Source organism: Eleutherodactylus coqui, chromosome 6 (assembly GCF_035609145.1).
Source record: "Eleutherodactylus coqui strain aEleCoq1 chromosome 6, aEleCoq1.hap1, whole genome shotgun sequence".
Lineage (NCBI taxonomy): Eukaryota > Metazoa > Chordata > Amphibia > Anura > Eleutherodactylidae > Eleutherodactylus > Eleutherodactylus coqui.
The window spans coordinates 110,657,619-110,681,660 of NC_089842.1; the positions used below are offsets into that span (position 1 = coordinate 110,657,619).

General features: G+C 46.2%; 1 protein-coding gene across 1 annotated transcript; it reads left to right on the plus strand.

Moving 5' to 3' along the window:
• Window positions 1–6,307: 6,307 nt before the first annotated feature.
• Window positions 6,308–23,293, plus strand: UBE2M (ubiquitin conjugating enzyme E2 M). The gene is made up of 6 exons (XM_066607398.1): window positions 6,308–6,697; window positions 10,622–10,716; window positions 20,438–20,476; window positions 21,130–21,233; window positions 21,395–21,458; window positions 21,668–23,293. Exons 1-6 carry the CDS (start codon window positions 6,589–6,591, stop codon window positions 21,806–21,808), a joined length of 552 nt encoding a protein of 183 aa, XP_066463495.1. The 5' UTR covers window positions 6,308–6,588; the 3' UTR covers window positions 21,809–23,293.
• Window positions 23,294–24,042: the final 749 nt, after the last annotated feature.

Below are 24,042 nucleotides of genomic sequence, written 5' to 3' on the forward strand. Positions count from 1 at the left end.
AAAAATCTTATTCACTTGGCTTGTACTGCAAACGATGTGGAATTTCTGCAGCAGATCTTGCATTTGTAAAGGCAACCTTCTTGCTTCTCTTAAAGTCAGGACCGGATGTGATATCCTGACCATAAGAGAGGCAAGAGGTAAAATAGAAGCTGGCGCTCCCACTTCCTGCGCTGACTAAAGGTACATTTACACTCAAAAATGATCATTTAAAAGATGGCTTTTTGCGTAAACTACTACTTGCTACTAATGCCTACTAGTACCAATTAGTAGCGTGTGAGCTGCCAGGACCTGTATTCAGAGAACAGACCACCCGCTGTTCTCTGAATAAATTCCCTTTGTTCTGCCATGGGGCTGACAGCTAAGACAATGTAATCAGCGCTTCCAGGGCAGAATACAGCGTGCGGTCCATTTTATAAGCTGTACTGTTAAATAATAGAGTTCATGCTAAACTGAAATTTTTCGTTTGGCAGAAAAATGAAAGATTGGCATTTTAAAGCGGAGTTCACACAGGGCGGATTTGCCACAGAAATTCTGTGCGGAATTTCACAGCGTCAAATCTGCCTGCGGCTGCTAATCCCGGGTTTAGCCGGCCATGGGGACGACATTTGGCAAAAACCTAAGTGCCGCGGGTTTTAAAGCTGCAATTTCCCAACGGAAAACTTTTTTTTTTTTTTACTGCGGCAAACCGCGAGATTTCTGTCGGGATTCCGCCCTGTACAAACAGCCTGGGGCTGCATTCAGGCGAACGTATATTGGCTCGGTTTTCACGCCGAGCCGATACACGTTGTCCTTGTGTGCAGGGGGGGGGGGGGGGAGGATGGAAGAGCCAGGAGCAGGAACTGAGCTAGCGCCCCCTCTCTGCCTCCTCTCCGCCCCTCTGCACTATTTGCAATGGAGAGGCGGACTGGGGGTGGGGCTAAATGCTGAGAAATAGCCCCGCCCCCAGCCCGCCTCTCCCCATTGCAAATAGTGGAGAGGGGGCGGGAGCTCAGTTCCTGCTCCTGGCTCTTCCATCCTCCCCCCCGCACACGAGGACAACGTATATCGGCGGGAAAACCGAGCCGATCTACGTTCGTGGGAATGCACCCTTACACACGATTATCACTCAAAAGATGGGTCTTAACCGTTCGGCCTGCTACAGTCACAACAGGATAGACAATCAACTGATAGAGGGGTCCTGATTGGGGATCCCCTGTCCATAAACTACTGATGACCTATCCAGAGGAACACACCTTTAATGTTAGAAGCGATCAGTAAATGGTGTAAATAAAAATGGTGCAATTGCTTTTTAATTTTTTTTTTTATTTCCTAGTAAGTTAATATAAATTAAATGCGAGACAAAATGACACAAAAATCCTACAGATCATCTTGCAAAAATCAAGGCATACAGCAATGGCCATGAATGGGAGAAGGCAAAGAAATCTGAGCACCCACATTTTCTTGCAAGATAAGTTAAGTCAGCTTCCCACGGGCGTCAAAATCGTGCGAGAGTTTTGCATTGCGAGACGAACAAATCTCACATAAATATGAAGTCTATTCTTTTCACTGGGGTCATACACACGAGTGATGTTTCAATGCCATGCAATGCGGGAAACTAATTGCAGCTATCTTTCTGCTTGCTCTCGCATCACAGCACCCATTGTTTTTGTGCACGTGATCCGAGGTCTCCCACCGAAAACAATGGGAGAAATTCTGCAGACAGCCATGCCGGAGGGTTCCTTCATCGCCAAAGTGATGCGGGGCTGTTTTGCCATGAGAAGGCCTTGCATGCCCCAGGATTTCACATGGTGGGGAGCGTGATCTGGGGGTGGGATTCATGGCCCCATATTGCGCTCGCCTGTGTGAAGTTAGCCTTAAATTCTGAACTTTGACATGGCTGACTCTTGGTTCTAGGATATGTTCCATTGCATTTACTGAAAAACATGCAAAAAGAAACTAACCCACATGTAGTAGAAAAAAAAAAACTCGCAGAACAACCCCCATGTACATTATGTTGTGGAATTTCCGTGGATGTCACATTCAAGGTGTAGGGTGAAATGTGCAGCAATCTGGATGCAACACATGCAAATTCTCTGTGGATTGGTGGTGAGCCAGAGGCTGCACGTGGCCGTGACGGGCTCCGCTGTGGAATTCCGCGGCGGAGCCCATCACGGCGCCCCCCAGAGACCCCATATTTACCTGCGGATCCGGCATCTTCCGTCCCGCATGACGCTGCGGCGTGCATGCGCCGCAGCGTCACATGACGCGCCGGCCGCGTCATATGATGCGGTGGGCGGGGAAGACGTTTCACGCTATCTTCCCCTGTGCTACAGCGGAAGATAGCGTGACGGACGGGCTTCCATTGACTGCAATGGAAGCCGTCCGCGCGTACACTCGCAGCAAATAGTGCATGCCGTGGGTGAGGATGGGTGATTTCACGGTGCGGAATTCCACGATGGAATTCCGCACTGTGAGCACTGAGCTATTAGGTTCAATAGAACCTAATAGCTGCGGGCAACGTGGCGGATTTTTGCCGCGTAGTACGCGGCGGAAATCCGTCCGTGGGAAGGAGCCCTAAGGGCAGACACACCAGCGTAATTTCATTGCGTATTAGTAGTGCATAATACGCAGTGAATGGAGTCAATGAGAATATATTGACTTTCATTGTTTTATTCACAGTTGCCTATATTCATTGTGTATATTCTGTTACTGCGTATTACGAGTGATCGAGCACTATTCTTCACGTGTGCGTATAAAACACCGTACATAAGCAATTACATTGTGAATGTGTGGCATTTATACACATGTTGCTAAGCAACAGTGGGAAATAAAAAAAAAAATCAAGAAATCAGGCAGACTGCACATGACAGCGTGCGTGAGATACGCCCTCATGCACAGTCCAAAAACACTGCCATACGCGGTAATACACCATCTCACACAGCGCTAAAATGTGTTGTACTCGTTAATTGTTATGAATTGCTAAGACGCCACATTGATTGGCCAATTCATAAATTCCGCCTCCACAGCGCAATGGCTGTGATTGATTTTTGAGCGCAGCTCAGCCAATCAATGCAGCGCTCGATAAGCCGATCACAGCCATTGAGCGCTGCATTGATTGGCTGAGCAGTGCTTGAGAACCAGTCAGAGCCATTGGCTTCTAAAGGTGGGATTTATGAATCCCGTAACCAGGAAGCGCTCTTTTGTCAGCGACCGAAGACTGAAGCAAGCGCGCTGGAGCTCCGGACAGCAACGGGAGGACCCGGACCAAGCCTGCTAGGTAATGCTTTTAGAAATATAATCTAGTTAGGCCTTATTTTGGGGGTAAGGCTTATATTTCAAGATTCCCCAAAAATCAAGGTAGGGCTTACTTTCAAGGAAACACGATAGATGTCACTTCTCAGTGTAATCCTAGTTAGATGACGACTACAAAGTTTTCTCTATAGATCAGGAAGTGACAGACTAGTATTAGGCTCTGTGGTAAGTGTAAAAATGCAGGAATATATGTTGTTGTTTTTTAAATACGATTGTGACTAAAAATTAAAAAATCACCCAAAATATTAAAATATTTAAAAATATGTTTAACACAGAACTGGTTTATAGAACAGGTCATCTTCTGATGACACAGACTCTGCCACCTACTTTTAGCCCTATAAGCTTGTGGGCTGACAGTAGGTGACCTGCTGAGTCTGAGGGTGTAAGTGTTATACTTACCTTCCCTGCTGTTCCCCAGGTTTTGGCGCTTAAAGCTGCTAAGTAGTCCTCCCCTTACAAAATTAGAACAGGCTAAATGCACTGCAGTGTCTTTCAGGGCTCACACCGGGGGAACAATAGGGAAGGTAAGTATAACACATCCCCGGACTCTACAGGTCACCTACTTTCAGCCCATAAACTTAGCAGCCCATAAAACCAGATCACTGGTTGCCTTTAACCCTTTCCAATCCAATTTTGGACGCAGGGTTTCCTAAAAGGCTTTCTCTTTTTGCTGTTATACAACGGTGCCATCTGCTGGCTAAAGCCAGTATGTGTGCGCCAGAGAGGCTCCGACAGCAATAGACGGTTGGCAATAGGCGGTAAGAATACCCTGTTGGATGTCTTCTGACATTGGAGCTCTACAAGCTTCACTCAGAATGTAGGAAGACATCAGACAGTGTATTGGAAAGGGTTAACACCTTGTTTACAAGACAGATTTGGCAGGCAATCCATGTGTCTTCTACGCCAGATCCGCTTCTCTTTGTTCATACAGAGCTTCCTCTCTTGGCCTAGATCCCACACTAAAGCACCATTAAAAATCTGTCTGAATCTGTGTATAAATTTGAAAACTGCCTTGAAAATCTACAAGTAAACCCTTTCCAATCCACTGTCTGACGTCTGAAGACATTATGATTTAAGGCTGTACAGCTCCGATGTTGGAAGACGTCCGTCGGGGTTCTCTTACTGTTTATTGCCAGCATCTCTGCTGTTGGAACCTATCCAATGTGTCACCTCATGCAGTACTGGCTTTAGCCAGCAGATAGCGCCGTTGTATAATGGCAGAAAAAGAGTAAGCCCCCTAGGAAAACCAGGATACAAATTGGATTGGAAAGGGTTAAGGGCTTATTCAGATGTCTGTATATCGGCCGGGTTTTAACGCCCGACAAATATACGCTGTCCCTCTCTGCAGGGGGAGGAGGCGGGATGTGAGCAGTGCACTGAGTTCCGCCCCCTCTCTGGCTCTCGGATATAAGTTCCCTTACATGTGGATTCTGCATGTGATTTTCCACCTTTTTAAACCGCCATGTGGCTGGACCCTAAGGGCTCATTCAGACTGGCATATTTTGTGCCCGTACCACGACCGTATTTTTTACAGATGTAATACAGACAGCATAGAACACCATTGGTGCCCATTGGTGCATTCTGACATGCGCTTTTCATGCACGTGAAACAAATAGCAGTATGACCTATTTTAGTCCATATTATGAACCAAAATCACCCATTCTAGTCTATGGGAATATTTAACCCCTTAAGGGTTTTTTTTTTCCATTTGCCGTTTTTTTCCCATTTTCGTTTTTTCCTCCCCATTTGTTTGTTTATCCATAAACGTACCTGTTTGAGGGCTTGTTTTTTGTGGGTTTAGTTGCATTTTTCAATGGTATTATTTAATATGCCATATACTGTGCTAAAAGAACATTTAAAAAATTCTAAGTTGAGTGAAGTGGAAAAAGAAATGTCCGGCATCTTTAGGGATGGGGTGGGTTTTACGGTGTACACACTGCAGCAGAAATGGCGTGATGACTTTATTCTGTGGCCCAGTACTACGACCATAACAGATACTAGAGGTTTTTTTACTGTACTACTTTTAAAAAATAAAATATCTTTGGAAGAAAATAAAATTCCTTCTTGCCACCATCGTCTGACAGCCATAACTTTTTGTTTTTCCGTTGACCTAGTTGTATGAGGGCTTGTTTCTCGCAGGACACAGATTTTGGATTACATATGACTATTTGATCGCTTTTTATGACATTTTTTCTTGGACACAGGGCGACCAAAAAAGAGCAATTCTAATGTTGTGTATTTTTTTCTGATGCCGTACTCCATGCGGTATAAATAATGCGTTACTTTGATAGACCGGACTTTTACAGACCCCGCGATACCAAATGTTTTTTTTTACTTTGACTATGGGAAAAGGTTTTTGTTTTTTTTTGTAACTTTTATTACCTTTTTATTTTTTAATAATCTTATTTAAACTGATTAGTACACCTTTTTTTCAGTCGTCATAGGGGACATGAACTTGCACTCGTTTGGTTGCTTCTGCAGTATGATGTAATACCATAGTATTCCATTAGATCGTGATCTGACAGGCAATCTGCAATGGTAGCCCTGGCGGCTTTTAGAAAGCCCCCGACAGCCATGACAACCAAACAACACCCCTGAACTCCATATAAATGCTGCCAGTATTGATAGGGGCATTTAAAGGGTTAACAGCCGCAATTATCATGAGCGCCCATGCAAGCCCTGAATCTGCCTGTGTGAATGCGCCAGAAGCGGTCCCACAAAAATCTGGAGCCAGCTATTACTTTAACATTTGCACTAGTGGCATGCGGCCCCTGCAGCTGTAGTGCGTCCCCTGCTTCTGAGATGTTGGAGGGTATGAAGACACTTCTTGTAACCTGGCAACTGCGCAGCGCCTACAGTCAGCCAATCACAGACAAGCATATTGCCTCATTTCAGCGCCTCCTTTCCCGACCTCCGCCGAACATTTCCGGAAGTTGCCGAGTGTCGTGACGAGAGGTTCCGAAGTCCTTCGGCTGGGCTTGTGTTTCCGGAACTTGCCGAGTGACGGCGCGAGGGTTTCCGAAGCTGCGCAGTAGGAGCAGGCAGAGTGAAGCGCCCGCAGAGCACAGTGTTTCCGCTGCCGGGCTCAGGGTAGAGCCGGCCTAGTATCTGTGTGTCCCGGCCTCCTACGTAGCTGACCCCGCGGCGGAGACATCCCCGGCTGCGGCCTGGCCTGTACGTGAGGCAGAGGGAGGAAGGGACGGAGGGAGGCCGGGAGCTTTCCCCCGGTGCGGGACACAGGGAGAGCCGGAGGTACCGGGTGAGAGAGAGCGGGAGGCCCGCGGGGGATCCGGCACCATGATCAAACTCTTCTCCTTGAAGCAGCAGAAGAAGGAGGAGGAATCTGCGGGCGGCACGAAGGGGAGCAGCAAGAAGGCGTCCGCCGCACAGCTCCGCATCCAGAAAGGTGAGCCGGGCCTGCGGGGCAGGAGGCCTCTGGGGGGCGCTGCAGCCAATGGGGTGGCACACTAGACCACCTCCCCAGTGCTGAGACTTCTAGTCCCCCCGAATCATCAAACCTCATTGTTCTGTAACCTCCCTAAATCCCTGACCAATCAGATGATTCCTAGCCGGCTAAGCGGGGCCGTGTGGGGTGTAAGGTCTGCCCGCTGCCGCCGGGTCCTGGGGCGTAAAGTGCCACCACTTTGTGCCTCGGAGTTCAGCTTCCAGTTCCTAAAAATGTGCGGCAAACACGTTGGTGTGGTAAACAAGGGTTGGCGAGAGCGCAGTGCCCAGAGGGGGCGCCGCTGCTCCCTCCCATCCCCCGCCGGGGAGTAGTTGAGGGGTGCAGCTTATTTACAGGTGGTTGCAGAGATGGGGGGGGTGATAAGGGGCCACGGAGGGCTCAGCTCATATCTGCCAGGCCACAGAATCTCGGCCCGCTATCACACTTACCAACGTGCGTTTCACCCGCGGATCCGAGGCGGTTTCACATCGCGTGCACATCACACGCCGCGTGTCCCGGGGGACACGACAAACAGGACTTCATTTTTTTTCTTCTTACGTGGCAGCACCGCTCAAGTGTACGACTGTTCAGGAGGAGGGAGTTCGTATTCGCGCGAGTGGATTTGTTCTCAGGGATTTCCGTCTAATTCCGTTCTAGTCTTTACCGGACCAAGTAGCGCTGCAGATGGAACCGTTTACTCCGTTAAGAAAAACAGAACCGTAATGAAGCGGGATTAGATGGCGCGTGTTCTGTCTGGTAAACCCATCGGAATCAGTGGAGAAAAAACGGAACAGACAGCGTTCAAACCGGAATCGCTAACGGTAGTTGGTGGAGCGATCGCCCCCTGTGGGGGTCATGGAGGGGTGGGGGTCCTGGATTAGAGCATGGCGGCCAGTAATCTCATGGCTGCCGTCACCTGCCATTTTATAACCTATTGTTTCCTTCAGCAGCTGATCATGGAGACCCAGCAGTGGCTGATAACAGAAAGCAGTAGATTTTTCAACTCCACAGAAGATGAGTTGGTGCCATATCCGATGCTGTAAGCAGATGTCCCCCAAGCGGCTGGGAGGGCTCGGCTACTGTAAACATATAAAGGTGCTGTAACGTAAATCGGACGGGGTGTGTGCCGGCGGTAATGTAGTAGCATAAGCTGTTCCCGACCGCTCCGCTAGTCAACCCTTCTGCCAGTGCTTTCTGGTCAACGACTGGCATGGTGCCCGTTATACCTGACCATGCAGTGGCCGACAGCACTAATGTGTTTGTCGCTGGTGGTAAATTCGCGACACGTGTTCACACCTAACGATTGATGATTGCGTCGTGTAAAGGAGCCTTAATGGTGGGATCCCATGCCCTGTACACAGATCCTGCCTGTCTGCCAGAGCTGATGTATATGGGACGGATGGGCCGCTGTATGATCCGCAGGGCATCGTCCGTCACGAGTCGCCATCTTGTTTTACATGCTGACAGTTCTCAGACCACAATTAGTCCTGGCACGTGGAGCTGCCCCTTGCGTTCCTCAGCGTGAACCGTGTAGCCGCAGCACTCATTGCCAACTACAAACCCTCGGGGGGCGTTAGGCGGTCTCGCACACCAGCGGTCTGCAGTATTTCCGAAGTGTGCGTTTGCATAAGTATTTAAAAACGCTGAAAGCAGAGAGTTTGTAAAGGAAGCAGCGGAGCCCTCCACTGTCCTCTCGGGGTCCTGGGAAATGTTACAGATGGTAAAGGGGTCCCGAGTACGTGGTGTTGTAGATGCCGTGCGTCATGTGCAGACCCCCTCCTTGCTGCACTGTGTGTGCACTGCTTGAAAACAATGGCCTCCACCAATGAGCCGTCTTGGAATGACTGGTCAGTAGCCCCACGGCCACTCGGAGGTTGGTGGGGGGCTGTAGAATCAGGCTAAGGTCTGTTTAAGGAACCTGCACAACCCTCCCCCTCCCGATAACTTACTGCACGAACGCTGACGTCACTGCTAAGGTTGTTGGCGCTCGTACACAGTGTTTAAACAGAGTTCTCCGCTAGATCGCGGGCTTCTCACTCAGTGCTTCACATCCTATGGGGAGCGTTTACACGCAGCGAGAAGCATCCAGCGATGTTTGTATTAGGCCGGCTGCACACGGCTGTGACAGGCTCTGCCGCGCTCTGCTGCGAAATTCTGTGGTGGAGCCAGTCACGGCGCCCCCCCAGGAGACCCCATACTTACGTGCGGATCAGGCGTCCTTGCTCTCGAATGACGCTACCCCGCCCACCTCTGCCGTGTCAAATCACGCGGCGGCGGTAGGCGGGGAAGCGCTTTCACGCTATCTTCCGCTGTGCTGACTGCAATGGAAGCCGTCCGCGTGTACACCCGCGGCAAATAGAGCATGCCGTGGGTTAGGATGGGAGATTTCACGGTGCGGAATTCCGCACGGTGAGCATTGTGCTATTAGGTTCAATAGAACCTAATAGCTGCAGGCAACGTGGCGGATTTCCGCCGCGAATTACGCAGCGGAAATCCGTTCGTGGGAAGGAGGTCTTATGCAGAGTGAAAGTCAACGATAATGAAAAGTGAACGAATAGTAAGCCATTTGTTTGCATTTACATGGGACGATTATCGCTCAGTTTCATTCGTCTGGGCGATAATCGTCCCACGTAAATGGCCCTTTAGAAGGGGATGTTCTGGATAGCCAGACTCCTCAGCCCTACTGCGTGAAGTCATCTTATCTGTACGCTTTCTTCTCCTCTTAAAGGAGTTGTCCAAAATACTCGATCTTTATCTCAATAGGCTTCCCACGTATTCAAAAGTCTGTCCTCTTCTGCTGTGTTCAGCACTGTGATACTTACAGGCTGCAGCAGCCTGTGTTCCGGCTGATCGGCGGGGATTTGCTGCCGGGGCTATCGGCGGGGATTTGCTGCCGGGGACTACTTTGACGCCAGGCGCAGATAACCCCATATGTGCAGTGGTACAGGTTTGTATTGTAATATGAATGTCATACACCTAAATGGGTACTTTACTTCCATTAACTCCCAGCACTCCTCAGGATTTTTAAACCTATTAAAGATGACTAACAAGTCAATAGGATGCACGCCGAACATGCAGGGGTAAGAGGAAACCCCAAGAAGATCTACTCCAATGTCTCAATAAAGGCATGGCAGCATCCTGGGCGTAATGCAAAGCAGTAACTTATTCCTCCACAATCTTGCTACGTTTCGACCCCTCTGGGGTCTTTGCATTACGCCCAGGATGCTGCCATTCCTTTATTGAGACATTGGAATACACCTAAATGGGACCCGTCTACGCTACTACACCGGGCGCTGCACAATGTATGGAGTAGCTCCAGAATCAGTCGCACCGCACAATGAAACATCGTCCTCTGTAATCATCTGATTAGTAAGGGTCCCCTAATTAGTGCGCTCGTGTCGTGGCTTACAGGTAACCGAGCTGTAGATAGATCTCTTGGGATTTGTGAGTCACAGCAAGTTGCAACACAGCTGCATTGACTTCTGTTAGCTGGTGAGGTTAGAGGGCTACACTGCGATCTTTGGCTGCGTGACTAATCGTGGTCCTAGCTGGCCAGTAGCTCGAGCCTAAGGGGGTTTGTGGAAGCAGGAGGGTTTTTTCCTTTAGTCACATAATTACATAGCGATCCATACAGACACATTGGGGGACAGCAGCATCTGCCACAGTCTTCAGTGATTGGCTTTCCTTTAGCAAGATGAGCTGCAGAGTGTACTAAGTCATAACTGGTATCTTTCACTTGTAGATATCCTGCTTGTTGATGGTTTCCACATAGCCACATCTTTTAATGTAAAGTCTGAGGCAGCATTGGTCATCGGTGGAGCCGCCCGTCCATCCGTATAACATGTACTTCTCATCGCATTCACAAGGCTGCTTCTTGTGTTTCAGATATTAATGAACTGAATTTGCCGAAGACGTGTGAAATAGAATTTTCAGACCACGACGACCTTCTTAATTTCAAGTTAGTCATCTGTCCAGATGAGGTGAGTGTCTCCTGGTGGGGTTTGGAGTACCATGTCCTGTCTGACTATATTTCCTATTGCTAGGGTGTGCCATAACGCCTGCCTGTGTACTACCCCGTTTCCCCAACAATAAGCCCTACCCTGATTTATCGGGATAACTTGAAATATAAGCCCTACCTGCACTACTTTAAACTTTTTTTTTTTTTTAAAGCAATACATTACCTAGCAGGCTCGGTCCACGTCCCTCCGGAGCTCCAGCAGGCTTCCTGCTGTCCTCGGCTGCTAACAGCAGATCGCTTCCTGGTTACGGGATTCATAAATCCCGCCTCCACAATGCAATGGCTGTGATTGGCTGAGCAGCGCTCGAGAACCAATGTAGAGCTGGATGAACCCAGCACAGCCATCGCACTGGTTCATCGAGTGCTCCATGTGAGTGGCTGAGCTGCGCTCGAGAACCAATCAATGCAGCACTCAATGAACCAGTGCGATGGATGTGATAGGTTGATCCAGCTCTACATTGGTTCTCGAGTGCTGCTCAGCCAATCACAGCAATTGCATTGTGGAAGCGGGATTTATGAATTGGTCAATCAATGCCGCAGCTTGGGGGCGTGGACCGAGCCTGCTAGGTAAGTAGAAGACATCCCCCGAAAATAAGATCTAGTGCCTCTTTTGGGGCAAAAATTAATATGAGAGGGTCGTAGTTTCAGGGAAACCCAGTACTAATGCTCTGGATTATGTACTAATACATTGCAACGTGCTAGTGTGCAAAATAATCTAAATTAACCCCATTCCCTGGGATTAAAAAAAGCAAAAATAATGCAATTTTTTTAATAATACATCAAATGTTAATATAAGTAGTTTCTATAATCTCATACTTGGTATCACTAGCCAACCTATAGCATTATTGTGCTGGTTATATGCTGTAAAATACCGCAGTGGAATGACAGTTCTGCATATTTGTCAGAATAAAAATAAATATAAAGTAAATCCTAATGTAGATTACAGAAAGGCACCAACACAAAGTACAACCGCTCCCGCATAACAAGGCCTCACGCAGCTGCACTGAACCTAACCTCCAGCATGTAAGGAGTGGAAAAAGTCAAGAGTTCAGATTCTTAAAGCCAAAAGCAGCTTAGCTTTCAAGGGGTAATTGGGCTCTTAAAGGGGTTGTATGAAATAAGACAAAATTGCAGCAACAGTATTGCCCGTGGGCAGTCAGGTAGTACAAGTGAATGGGGCTGAGCTGCCATACAAGATTGGCGCAGTGTAGACCATTAAAAAGGAGTCCACTTAATCCGTGAGGCTCAGCACAGTAGAGCAGCGGTCTCTCTACAGTATGGGTACGCAGTCTCCTCCCGCTTATATGTGCTGGGTGATGCAGCAGGCGCTGTAGTGAATGACCCCTCTCCTGCTCTGCCCTGTTCTAGGTAGTCGGCATGCTGTGGCGTGGCCTGCGGCTGCTTCTCTGGGGCACACCGGGCTTTTTCCTTTTAATTTTCTTGCTCAGCAATCTATTAACTGGTGAGGAAAGGTTAAGTGCGTTTAATCAGACGTGACCACGCAATGGGTTTACTGGGTCTTATCTTGGATACCAGACGCTGAACCTCTGATTACAGCAGACGCGCTCTTCAGTGGGCCGCCATGACTGCTTTTTTTTTATTTTTTTATGACATGCGTCTGTTAATTTTTTAAAATGAGGTCTGTTAAATCCCGTCATTCACAACTTTACCACCTTGTATTGGTGACGCCATGTTGCTGTGCAGCTTTGATTGGAGTGGGCCCTTAGGATCAAAATGAGGACAGGCCATAAATGTTTCTCTCCCTTTCAACCCCTTGGCGGAATGCAGAGTATTTCAAAGCCACAAGTAGTATAAAGTATAAAAATCTATAAATTTGGTATTGCTGCAGACATAATCACACTGATCCATGGAACGATGTTAATGGGCCATTTATGCTGCGTGGTGAGTGCCATAAAATTGCAACCCATACAACAATAACAGAATTGCTATTCACCCCTGCCCCTCCAAAAAAAAGTTGGAAGGGACCCCCAGGGTCATCTGTTCCAACCCCCTGCTCAGTGCAGGATTACTAAATCATCCCAGACAGATGTCTGTCCAGCCTTTGTTTGAACACTTCCATTGAAGGATAACTCGCCACCTCCTGTGGTAACCTGTTCCGCTCATTGTCTTTCCACTACTAGGAACACCCCAATCAATACTACTACTTAGAAGAATACCTTAACCCCTTCACGACCAATGACGTACATTTACGTCATGGAGCCGCGGGGTATGTATGAAGAGAGGTTGCGTGGCCTCCTCTCTTCATACAGTGCGGGCGTCAGCTGTTTATAACAGCTGACACCCGCGGGCAATAGCCGATCGCGGCTATTAACCATTTAAATGCTGCTGTCAGTTCTGACAGGGGCATTTAAATCCCCCAAACGATGTTCGGGGGTCCCCACGGCCCCCCCCCTGTGGTGAGATCGGGGGAGCCGTGCAGGTGTCATGGCAGCCGGGGGCCTAATGAAAGGCCCCAGGGCTGCCTTAACAGACTCCCTATGAAGCCATCCCCGTGGGGTGGCTTGATAGACTACCTGTCAAAAAGCAGTATGACGTAATGCTATAGCATTACGTCATACTGCAGGAGCGATCAAAGCCTCGCATCTTAAAGTCCCCCAGGGGGGCTTCAAAGTAATGTAAAAAAAAAAATCAGTTTTTTTTTAATTGAAGAGAAAAAACAAAAAAGTTGTAAAAGTTTAAATCACCCCCCTTTTGCCATATCTATTATTAAAAAATCTAAATAATTAAAAATATGTATTTGGTATTGCTGCTTCTGTAAAAGTCCGAACTATCAAAGTAGCGCATTATTTTTCCCGCACGGTGAACGTCGTCCGAAAAAAACCCCCAAAAACTGCCAGAAATGCATTTTTTTAGTTACCATGTCTCCCAGAAAAAACGCAATAAAAAGCGATCAAAAAGTCGTATGTATTCCAAATTGGTACTATAAGAAACTACAGGACATTACGCAAAAAATGAGCCCTTGCTCAACTACATCGACGGAAAAATAAAAAAGTTATCCCGCGCACAAAATGACCGCAGAAAATAATTGAAAAAAATTTAATGTCTTTGAAAAAAAAAAAAAGTATAGTAAAAAAATAAAAACTATACAAGTTTGGTATCGTAGTAATCGTAGCGACCCATAGAATAAAGTTATCATGTCGTTTTTGTTGCCATTCGTGTGCTGTAGAAACAAGACGCACTAAAAGATGGTGAGATGTCATATATTTTTTTTTTATTTTACTCCACTTAGAATTTTTTAAAAGTTTTTCAGTACATTATATGGTACTTTAAATAGCACCATTGAAAAATATAACTCGTCCCGCAAAAAACAAGCCCTCATACAGCGACGTCGATGGATAAATAAAGGAGTTACGATTTTTTTTAAAGGGGGGAGGAAAAAACGAAAATGGAAAAAGAAAAAGGGCCGCGTCATTAAGGGGTTAAAGGATGTAGTTTCACTGGGGGTTTCCACTGTACTGAGTACCCTTGGGCTCTGTACATTAGACAAGACATGTTCTGCTTTATTCTGAGTCCTGTCATTTGTCCAGAGTAATTTACATGCACGTATGGCACAGTTCTGTACTTGGAAGAAATGGAGGAAGAAGTCTTGGGATGGCTATTTTTTTTTTCTATTATCCTTCTTTAAAAAGAAAATTTTGTGGCCATACATTCATGTTTCTGAAAAAGTTGTAATTCTTTTCAAAGCCCAATTCCAAACCGCCTGTGGGGTCAACACACGCGCTAGGCCTCTTTATGCAATCCTTGAGGGCTGTCTGTTTTGGCACCTCAAGGCCACTGCAAGCCTGAAATGGTGCTTAGAAATTGTCCCAATGAAGGGAGGCCCCAAAACCTGAGAGGACACTATATGGTTGCAAATTGATCTGTATAAACTGGGGGCGGAAAAGTGGAAAATAAGGTTTAACACTGATAAATGTAAGCTTATGCACATGGGCAGAGGAAATACAGGTCACCATTACATGCTAAGTGGGAAACACTGGGTAATACTGATATTGAGACAGACTTGGGGATTTTAGTTAACTGTAAACTTAACTGGAGAAACCAGTGTCGGGCAGCTGCTGCCAAGGCAAATAGGACCATGGGGTGCATTAGATGAGGTCTAAGGGCACATGACGAGAACCTTGTTCTTCCTATTTACAAGTCACTGATTAGACCACACATGGAATATTGTGGACAGTTTTGGGCACCGGTACTCAAGAAGGACATATCAGAGCTTGAGCGGGTACAAAGGCGGCAACTAAAGTAATCAATGGAATGGGCGGACTACAATACCCAGAGAGGTTATCAAAGTAAGGTTAATTTGATTTAGAAAAAAGACGGCTGAGGGGTGACCTACCGTGTTTCCCTAAAAATAAGACACTGTTACATTCATTTTAGCCTCAAAAGAGGCAGTGTTTTATTTTCAGGGGGGAGGGGGAGGGGGAGGGGGAGGGGAAGGGGGTGTCTTATAATACTTACCTAGCAGCCGGCGTTCGGGTACCTTGCGCTGGTCACCGTCGCTGGTGCAGGTTTCTGTGTCCTCCTGCACGCTGGCAGAGCAGTTCTTCCTGGAAGTGGGGTTACAATACCCCGCCTCCAGCCAGCTAATGCTCTGATTAGTTAATCGAGCGCCAATGAAAGCCGGTGCTCTATTAACCAATCACAGCCATTCATTGAATGCCCTGCAGGCATTTAACTCACCCAGCCTGCGCATCCGGCTGTGGCAGTGCAGTCTGTGACCGCTGACCTCTTCCACCGGCATCTGCGCTGCATACAGGTCAGAGCAAACCTAAACCGGTAAGACTGCACTATGGGTGAGTGGCATGCTGCGTGGCCACATAAAATCAAGCCTGCTCTTGTGTTTGCCATGAGTGCACTAGGGCCACACTTGAGATATTTAAAAAAACCTGCAGATTCAGGGTAATACATTGAGTTTATCTGCTAACTCCTGCTGTGTTAGATGAAAACTGAAAATCTGCAAATATTTAACATAAAATAAATTGGTTTCAGATTTCTCTTTACTCTTAATTCCTGTGATGCACCTAAAGAGTTAACATGCCTCATAAATGCCTTTTTGAAAATTTTAAGGTGTACAGTTTTTATAACTGGGGTGATTTTATAGGGGGTTTTAAATATATAGACTCCTTTTAGGTCACTTCAGAACTGAATAGGTTACTTTTTTTTCAAAATTAGGAAAATTGCCCCAATACATATAAGCTTTCTGACATCCCCCAAAACATTTAAAGGACATGTACAAAATGATGCCAACTTAACCCCTTAGTGACGGCCCCATTGTCTTTTTACGTCCTAGGTAAGTGTGCTTTAATCCTCAGGGACATAAAAACATGCTTCCTCTGAGGATTAAAGCCACGTGGGCTGAGGGCAGGAGGTAGCCGATAACCTGGGACTGTCATGGGGCGCCAGGATATCCGACTCCTGGTTATGTGATTGGCCCTATCCAGTGGATAGCTCTGATCTCATGAAAGTAAATAAAAGGTGAAGAAAAAAAATGTGGCTCCCCTCACGGATCGCATCCATGAGGGGTGCTGAAACTTCTCACCCCCATCCTCCGCGATGATCTGGTCTGAAAAGGACATTCGTCCGTTTTCTGCGCATGCGCACCAAAGGAAAAGTGGTGACGCATGCGCAGAAGATCGGATCATCACGGGACGTTCAAAATCTCCTGGCTCTCGGCTACTGAGGGTAGCTGTGAGGCAGGAGGTGTCACTGGGGACCGCGGTGAGCGGTCCCCGGTCCTGTGATCGCCGCTATCCATTGGAAAAGTTAAAAAAGAAGTAAAATAAAGTTAGTTTCAGCTCCCATTATGGATTGGATCGATGAGGGGAGGTGAAAATAATCAGCCCTGTCCTACATGATGTTCTGCGACGATTTGGTTCTTCCAGGACCTTACATTATGTTCTGCGCATGTGTGCCCAACGAAAACGTCAGGGGTGTGCGCAGAGGGGCTCACGCTGCAGGATATTTAAAATGTGCAGCTGGGAGCAGGGAGATATCACCAGGAGCCACTGTATGTGGTTCCCGGTCACATGATTGCCGTTATCCAATGGATAACAATCATGTAAACAAAACATGTCCATGAGGGAAGATGAAATTACGAACCGTACCCAGGCTTCTGCGCACACGCGTCCATTACCAAAATGGTGGACGCATGCGCAAAAGCCGTGGATTTCTCGGGTAATTTGAAATCTTCCTTCTCCTAGTTACCAAACATAGCCAAGAGCCGGTGCATGGTCTCTGATCATGTGATCGCCACTATCCAATGGATAACGTCTATTACGTAAAAGTAAAAAAAAAGTTACCTCCCATCATTGATCCGATCCGTGAGGGCAGGTGAAATTACTTACCTAAGCCCTCGGGCGATGTGCCCCGACAGAGTCTTTATCCGCGGACCTTTTCCCAACTTCGGCGAATGCACTCGTCGGCAAAATGGTGGACGTAAGTGCAGAAACTGGGGAGGGCCCGGGAAATTTAAAATCTCCTGGCTAGTTATGGTAACAGAGAGCCTGGAGCAGTGACTGAGGGCCGTGTTGAGCGGTCTTCGGTCACGTGTTTGCCATTGTCCAATGGATAATGGCGATCATGTAAAAGTTAAAAGCAGCTGAAGTTGTAATGCTCCTTTCGTTTTGGGCCCTGTTGTGCATCCAGACATAATATTAGGGCCATAATAGATATGTTTCTGAACACGGGACAAACGGGTATCCATTTTGGGGTGTAAATCCTCATTTTCATGTGCACTATAGAAAAAAAAATTTCTTTAAAATAACATACAGTCATAGCTCCACTTTTGTCGCCATTGTCTTTTGCCGGTTTCCAGTTTTGTCAATTATTCAGTGTGGAATCGTGCCGCCTCTTTTGTCGCTTGCTTTTAGTTTCGCTGCCGGCCGCAATTACCTCACTGCTGACGTCATGGCCATTCATGGGTTGCTCCAATCACAGCCATCCATGGAGGATTGGCTGAGCGGACTGTCGCTCAGCCGACTCAGCCAGTCAGAGCAATCTCTTGCTGGAGGCAGGCGATTTCATTACTCCGTTACTAGCAAGATACTCTGCCGGCTTGACAAGCCTGCACTGGGCTCCGGAGAGCGGCCCCCCAGACACTGACAGCACCTGCTGGTGGAGTATATATATTCATTTTTTTTTTTACCCCTCTCAGGCAGTGTAGCTAGGGCGTTTAGTGCTGCCAAAAGCACAGTACCAAGTTGTGCCGTATCTTTTGGCAGTGCTGAAACCGCTGCACGTTCATTTCAATGGTCGACGCAGGGCTGAAAACGCTTGTGTGAGCAGCCCCATTGAAATGAATGGGAGCATTGTACAGTGTTTAGCGCTGTGCTGAAAAAGCAGCCCTATATGCTGTACAAAAACTAATTAATTGGATTTACATTGATTTCTATGGAAATAATTGCCTCTAGTTTCATTGGTTTCAAGTTTAGCAGTTTGCTTTCGGACGGATTACCAATGAAACTAAAGGTTCGACTGTATTTGCTAAAGTCTGAAAAAAAAAATTTTTCTCCTCTAAATTGCAATAACGCCTGAAAAAAAACTGGGGTCGAAATACTTATGACACTTCTCAGTGAATACACTAAGGGGTCATTTGTGGGGGTATCCATCATTCTGACACCTATGAGCCTTTGCAATCTTGGCTTGGTGCAGGAAAACAGTGTTCCTCAAAATGTTGATAAGTAATCTTATATTTGTACGTCTCCTAAATGGTTAAAAAAAAACCTAAAGTTTTTCAAATGTGCGCCAAGAATAAACTAGACAGATGGAAATATATATCTTGGCAAACATTTTTACAGTATGTTTGCACATATTTGAGATATTACAGTTGAAAATGTGAAAAAAACTACTTTTTTCAAAAGTTTCCCAATTTTGGCACTTTTAATAAATATACACAAATTCTATCGGTCTGTTTTTACCACCTTAGGGTGCCTGTCCACACCGTGTGAAGCTTCCCATAGCATTCCTATGGAAAGCGCCAGCTCCTGTCCATGAGCGGAGAATCATTGCAATTTTCCGCTCGCGGCGGGCAATTCGCAGCATGTTGCGAATTGCCCCGATTCTCTGCGGTCAGCCTATCTATCAGATAGGGCTGACTGGCGGAGATTTGGCGGCGGCTCCTGCGCAACGCCCGTGAACAGGGGGCCTAAATGAAGTACAGTATGTGATGAAAAAGCAATGTCAGAATCACTTGGATATGCAAAGCCTTTACGGGGTCATTCTATGTTAAGGTGACACTGGTCAGATTGCGCCTTTATGACAGAGCCAAATTTTGGAAAATAGGCTTTTTGTCACGAAGAGGATAAAGTGGACATATGGTAAATGTTATTTACTATTTTTTGTGGTATGGGTATCCTTCAAGTTTGAAAATTGTGAGTTCTTAAAAATATAAATAAATACGTTTCTGAAAATTTTCTAACCCAAAACGTTTTGGAAATAAACTTACCACTACTATAAAGTACAATGTGTCGTGGAAAAAGTCTCATTTGGATAAGTTGGCGCACTCCGAAGTTACTACCACATGGGGTGACACGGTAGGATTGAAAAAATGGGTCTGTGCCCGCAAGGCCAAAACTGTCTGCAACTCCAAGGGGGTTATAGGGCTTGATCAACCCCTGACCACATAACTGATGATGAGGTCCGCCCCTCTGACCTGCGTTGGATTGTACTCTGTGGCGGGTTTACTATTTGGAACTGCTCATTGAAAATCCCCAACTGTCCTGCAGCGCTTGTACACGGAGAGACTTATCGGCTGCACCAGTGAACGATGTCCGTTTACTTGTGCAGGTAACTCGCTAATCATTCAGTTGCTCATTCATTGTATGAGTGAATGTGAACGACTACACGTTGGATGTAAGCGGCAATCATTCAAACAATCAATGATTTTTTATGCCCGTATAAAATGAATGAGAAGCGACAAATCCTCCATCGCAGTTCAGTCACTGACCGTTCCCACACTGAACTATTATCGTTCAAATTCAAACAATTCTGCAATGTTTTTTGTTTTTTTTTTGGAACAATAACCGTTGGTCCACTGATGGCTTTATCGCCCGGCCTTGTCCCACGAGACATGTATATTCAGGTCAAGCAATCATGCATGTGGAGTGTGTAGGAAGGGGAGAATGAAAGTGCTAGACCCCTATGGCAGCAGCTACATCCAACTGCCTGCTCCTTACCTGTTGGGGAGAGTTGGGTGGTCCCCTCAGCAGGTTTGTCCTACCCACATCTAATGTTTATGGTCTCCCGTACTCGTCCATTGATGTAGAGTAACGCCTTGCCCACGTGGTGAGACTATAATCTGCAGCTAACGTGTTTTCACAGCATTTCCATATTTATTTCCGGCTGCAGCAGGTTTGTCCGCATTACTTTATCCTTATGAATATTAAAATGATTTAATAAAGGCGGCCATTAAGTGTAATTCCTACACTTTATAAAAGACGCCTTGCTACATGCCATCGATATTTTGGCATGGCGCCATGTGAACAGATTAGACACAGCTGCAGGTTACGATTGTGATCCCAGTGTCAGGCTGCTGCTGTAAGGACATCTGTAATATTGTAACAGTTTCGGACATGTCATAAAGTTGGTCCCATTAGTTATCTTGTTGCATACCATTTACCAATGTCTGATCAATATTGTATCACTAAGTGTCTGCTTCTTTCTTAAAGGGTTTTTACAAAGGTGGAAAATTTGTCTTCAGTTTTAAGGTAAGTTATCGGAGATGTTCATATCCTCTTATCAGAACGGGGTTATAGCCATGTGATGATTGTCACCAGATCTGCCAATTTTAATGTTGTTTATCTGCCGCGTCTACTGCCGGCATCTGGCTACAACCACCTTATGTGTCTTGGCAGCGGTAGGTTGTGTGCTACCAGGCATCCACGGGGTGCTGTGTTTTGGTGGACAACCTTTGCCGTACTTCAGAAACTTGGAGCTCGGTGACTTCCTCAGCGGGAGTAATTTGTCCGTGTCTAATAGGACAGATCCAAGTCGACAACCCTCCTCACAGACTAAAAACAGGGTCTTATACACAGTTGTAGTGCTGCTGCTTCTGCAGTACTGACTATCCCATAACCGAGGATTGTTCTAGATCAGTGCTTTCCAAACTCCAGTCAACGTGACCCGTCAACAGGTCTTCCATATTATTGCACAGGTGATGTCATTATTAGTGCCTCAGACATTATCACAGGTCTTCTCTCTATAGAATATCCGCAAATTGTGACCTGTTGGGGGTTTGAGGACTGGAGTTTGGGAAACACTGATGATGGTGTGGGCCACAGAACATCTGCGTAGGAGTATACAGGGAGTGAAGGGCTTTGCACACTGTTTATTGGCTCTTACAACACTTGTTCTTCTGCAGGTTGGACAAGGCTACCCTCACGACCCGCCAAAAGTGAAGTGTGAGACAATGGTATATCATCCAAACATAGACCTAGAGGGTAACGTCTGCCTAAATATTCTAAGGTATGCTACTGACCCAGGACTTGTAAGCACTGTAATGGGGGCTTCTGGTTCCTCCGTCTGAAGATGATTGATGCAGGTCACTTTCCTGGAACTCTTGTGCTTCATTTGCAAAGCCTTCTTATCCTGAACATTCCTTTTTTTTTTTTCCTATTCCCTTGCAGGGAGGACTGGAAGCCTGTACTCACAATAAACTCTATAATATATGGCCTGCAGTATCTTTTCTTGGTAAGTCCGGAATATAATTATAGTTAAAATATATAAATGTTAATTTTTAGTGTGTTTTTTTTCTTTTGTGTTTAAACATAGAAATTCAAATGATGCAAAAATCTTGCCTGAGTATTTTTGCGTGTTCACATGGACCGTGCAATCCTTCTTTCAGCCTGTAGATGTCACCGGTGTCATTGCACTCACTTACAATTCTTCTTACCCTCTAGGAGCCAAATCCTGAAGACCCGTTAAATAAAGAAGCGGCTGAAGTTCTTCAGAACAACAGACGCCTGTTTGAACAGAACGTGCAGCGGTCCATGCGGGGGGGTTACATAGGATCCACCTACTTTGAACGCTGCCTGAAATAGAACTACGCAGCTTTTGAGTGCGATACCCGCCATCCATCTGACCGCCTATCTCTACAACCCCCTCCTACCCCCTTCCTTTCATGTTTCCCTCATTGATCCAAGAGTCACCCCATTTACATTCGGCCCCCTCCGCCATCACAAAATAAAAAAAATTCCAAGCTGAGCTCCTGATGTGGAAAGACCTATGCAAGGTCCTGCGTCTCCCAGCTCTGCTGCTGTCTGCGCCTCTGGGAGGGAGCACTGTGTGCACACGTAACTTAAGTACTTATCATGCTGCCACCTGGCTCTGCGATACCTCACCGCGCTCTTCCTTCCTTCTATAACGGAGCAGCCATTATTATTAGGTTGATAAATGTCCCCCGCCCTTTGTTCCCCAATCTTTTTGTTACCATGCCATCAAGAAAAATTCTGTATTTGCTGAGTTTGTAACAGGGAAATTTTTTAACCCCCTTCGTTTCCCCTTGTTTCCTTAATTTGACCCACCATAAGTCATTTCATCATTTTTGGTGGCCTTACAATTTTTTTTTTTTTTTTTTTGAGCAGAGTTTGTTTTCCGAGCCTCATTTTGTTGATCTGACGTCATAATTTTATTAAAAGAGGAAAACCTGATCCAATTGAAGACAAATGACAATTTATCTTTTTTTAGTGTCCATATTTTATTAAAATGGTCAGAATTAGAGGTGTTCAGTGCTAAGGAAGTGGGTGCACACCTTTTTGCTTACGGGAGAGCCGCTGAAGCTTTTCTCTATTGCCTGGGGATATTGTGTACAACAAGCTGCGTTTAGACCCCAAAACTGTTTACTTGAGGCCTTTTCTTTTTTTTTTTTTTTTTCTTCCCATTTTTTCTTTCTGGGGTCAAATGCCATGTACTTCCACAAGCTCAGCTGAGTTGCTTTGTTAATGGGATACTGGGGAACAGTGTGAGGACAAGCCTGTCCTCCTACCTTTTTGTGTATTGTCTTAGTCCACATGACAGCCCCCCCACCCACCTCCCTTACACACACTTGTGTGGGATCAAGGCTTTTTAAGCGCACGTATTTATTAACTAATGGCTTCAGTTGGGTTCAATAGATGAGCTGGGGGGGATAAAAAGTTCCGTTCTGATCCGAATCTATAAACCTGACTGGCATTTCCACCTTCCATGTAAGGAAGCTTGTGGTGGTCCTTGGGTGGCGATGGGCTCTGTACTCATCAGGGTTAAATAAGGACCCATTTACTTCAAACAGGTTTTAAGGCCAATATTCTGGTGCCCCTCCTCCTTGTGACAGCCATGCCTGCACCCTGATCTGTACTTCAGCGTGCCGGGGGCAGAGGGCACCCTTTTTCAGTTAAGTCTCATTCTCAAAACTTGGTAACGTTGACAATTACTGTGCAGTAATGGGTACATCAGGTTTGGAGAATGAGGCTGTTAGAGTCCACTTATTGATGTGTATGGTTTTAAATAATAAAACAAAAAGACAAAAAATAAATAAAATGTAAATCTGATCCTGTTGCTGGTTTGTGTGTCATGTAGGCGTGGGGTGTCCATGTTGCTGGGGGAGGAAGCAGAGGAGTGTCCATTGCAGGAACCATCTAAGCAGTGTGAGTGGTCGCTGATGGATTGACCTGGGGGTTGTTCCTTGGATTGTGTGTTGCCTGATTGTGTGGGAAATGATTACGATTACTGATGGAAAGTTTGTGTCAGCTTCCAGTTTTAGGATGTGAGAGACTGAGGGAGGTTTGGTTGCTAAGACTCCATTGATGCCATGTACAGAGGGGTTTAAATGGCCAGAAACTTTTAGTGTACTGGTCAGTCTATAATCCTCTGGCCATGAGAGTGATCACTCCATTAAAGCGGTTGTTCAAGTTGTGTTCTTGTTTTCGTTTTAATAAATTTGTGTTTCTCATGCCTAAAAATAACAAAAAATCCTACACACTCCTGGTTCCCCACAGCTCCAAAACACTCAACAACCCCTTTAAAATCAATGGCAATTAAAGGAAATGTGCAATCAGAAATATAGATTTTGTTTAAGATTTTTTGACAGTCCCCCTCCACTTCCAGATCAGTCTAAATTTAAACAATCCTGTTGTGTTGCAGTTTTCACACTGATGGCTACTGCTAAGCCTAAGGCCTCATGTCCACGGGGAAAATCAGGCCCGCTACGGATTCTACATGTAGAATCTGCAGCGGGTCCCTCCTGCCCCGCGGACATGAGGGCTGAAAATAGGAATTTAAAAGAATTTACTCATCCGGA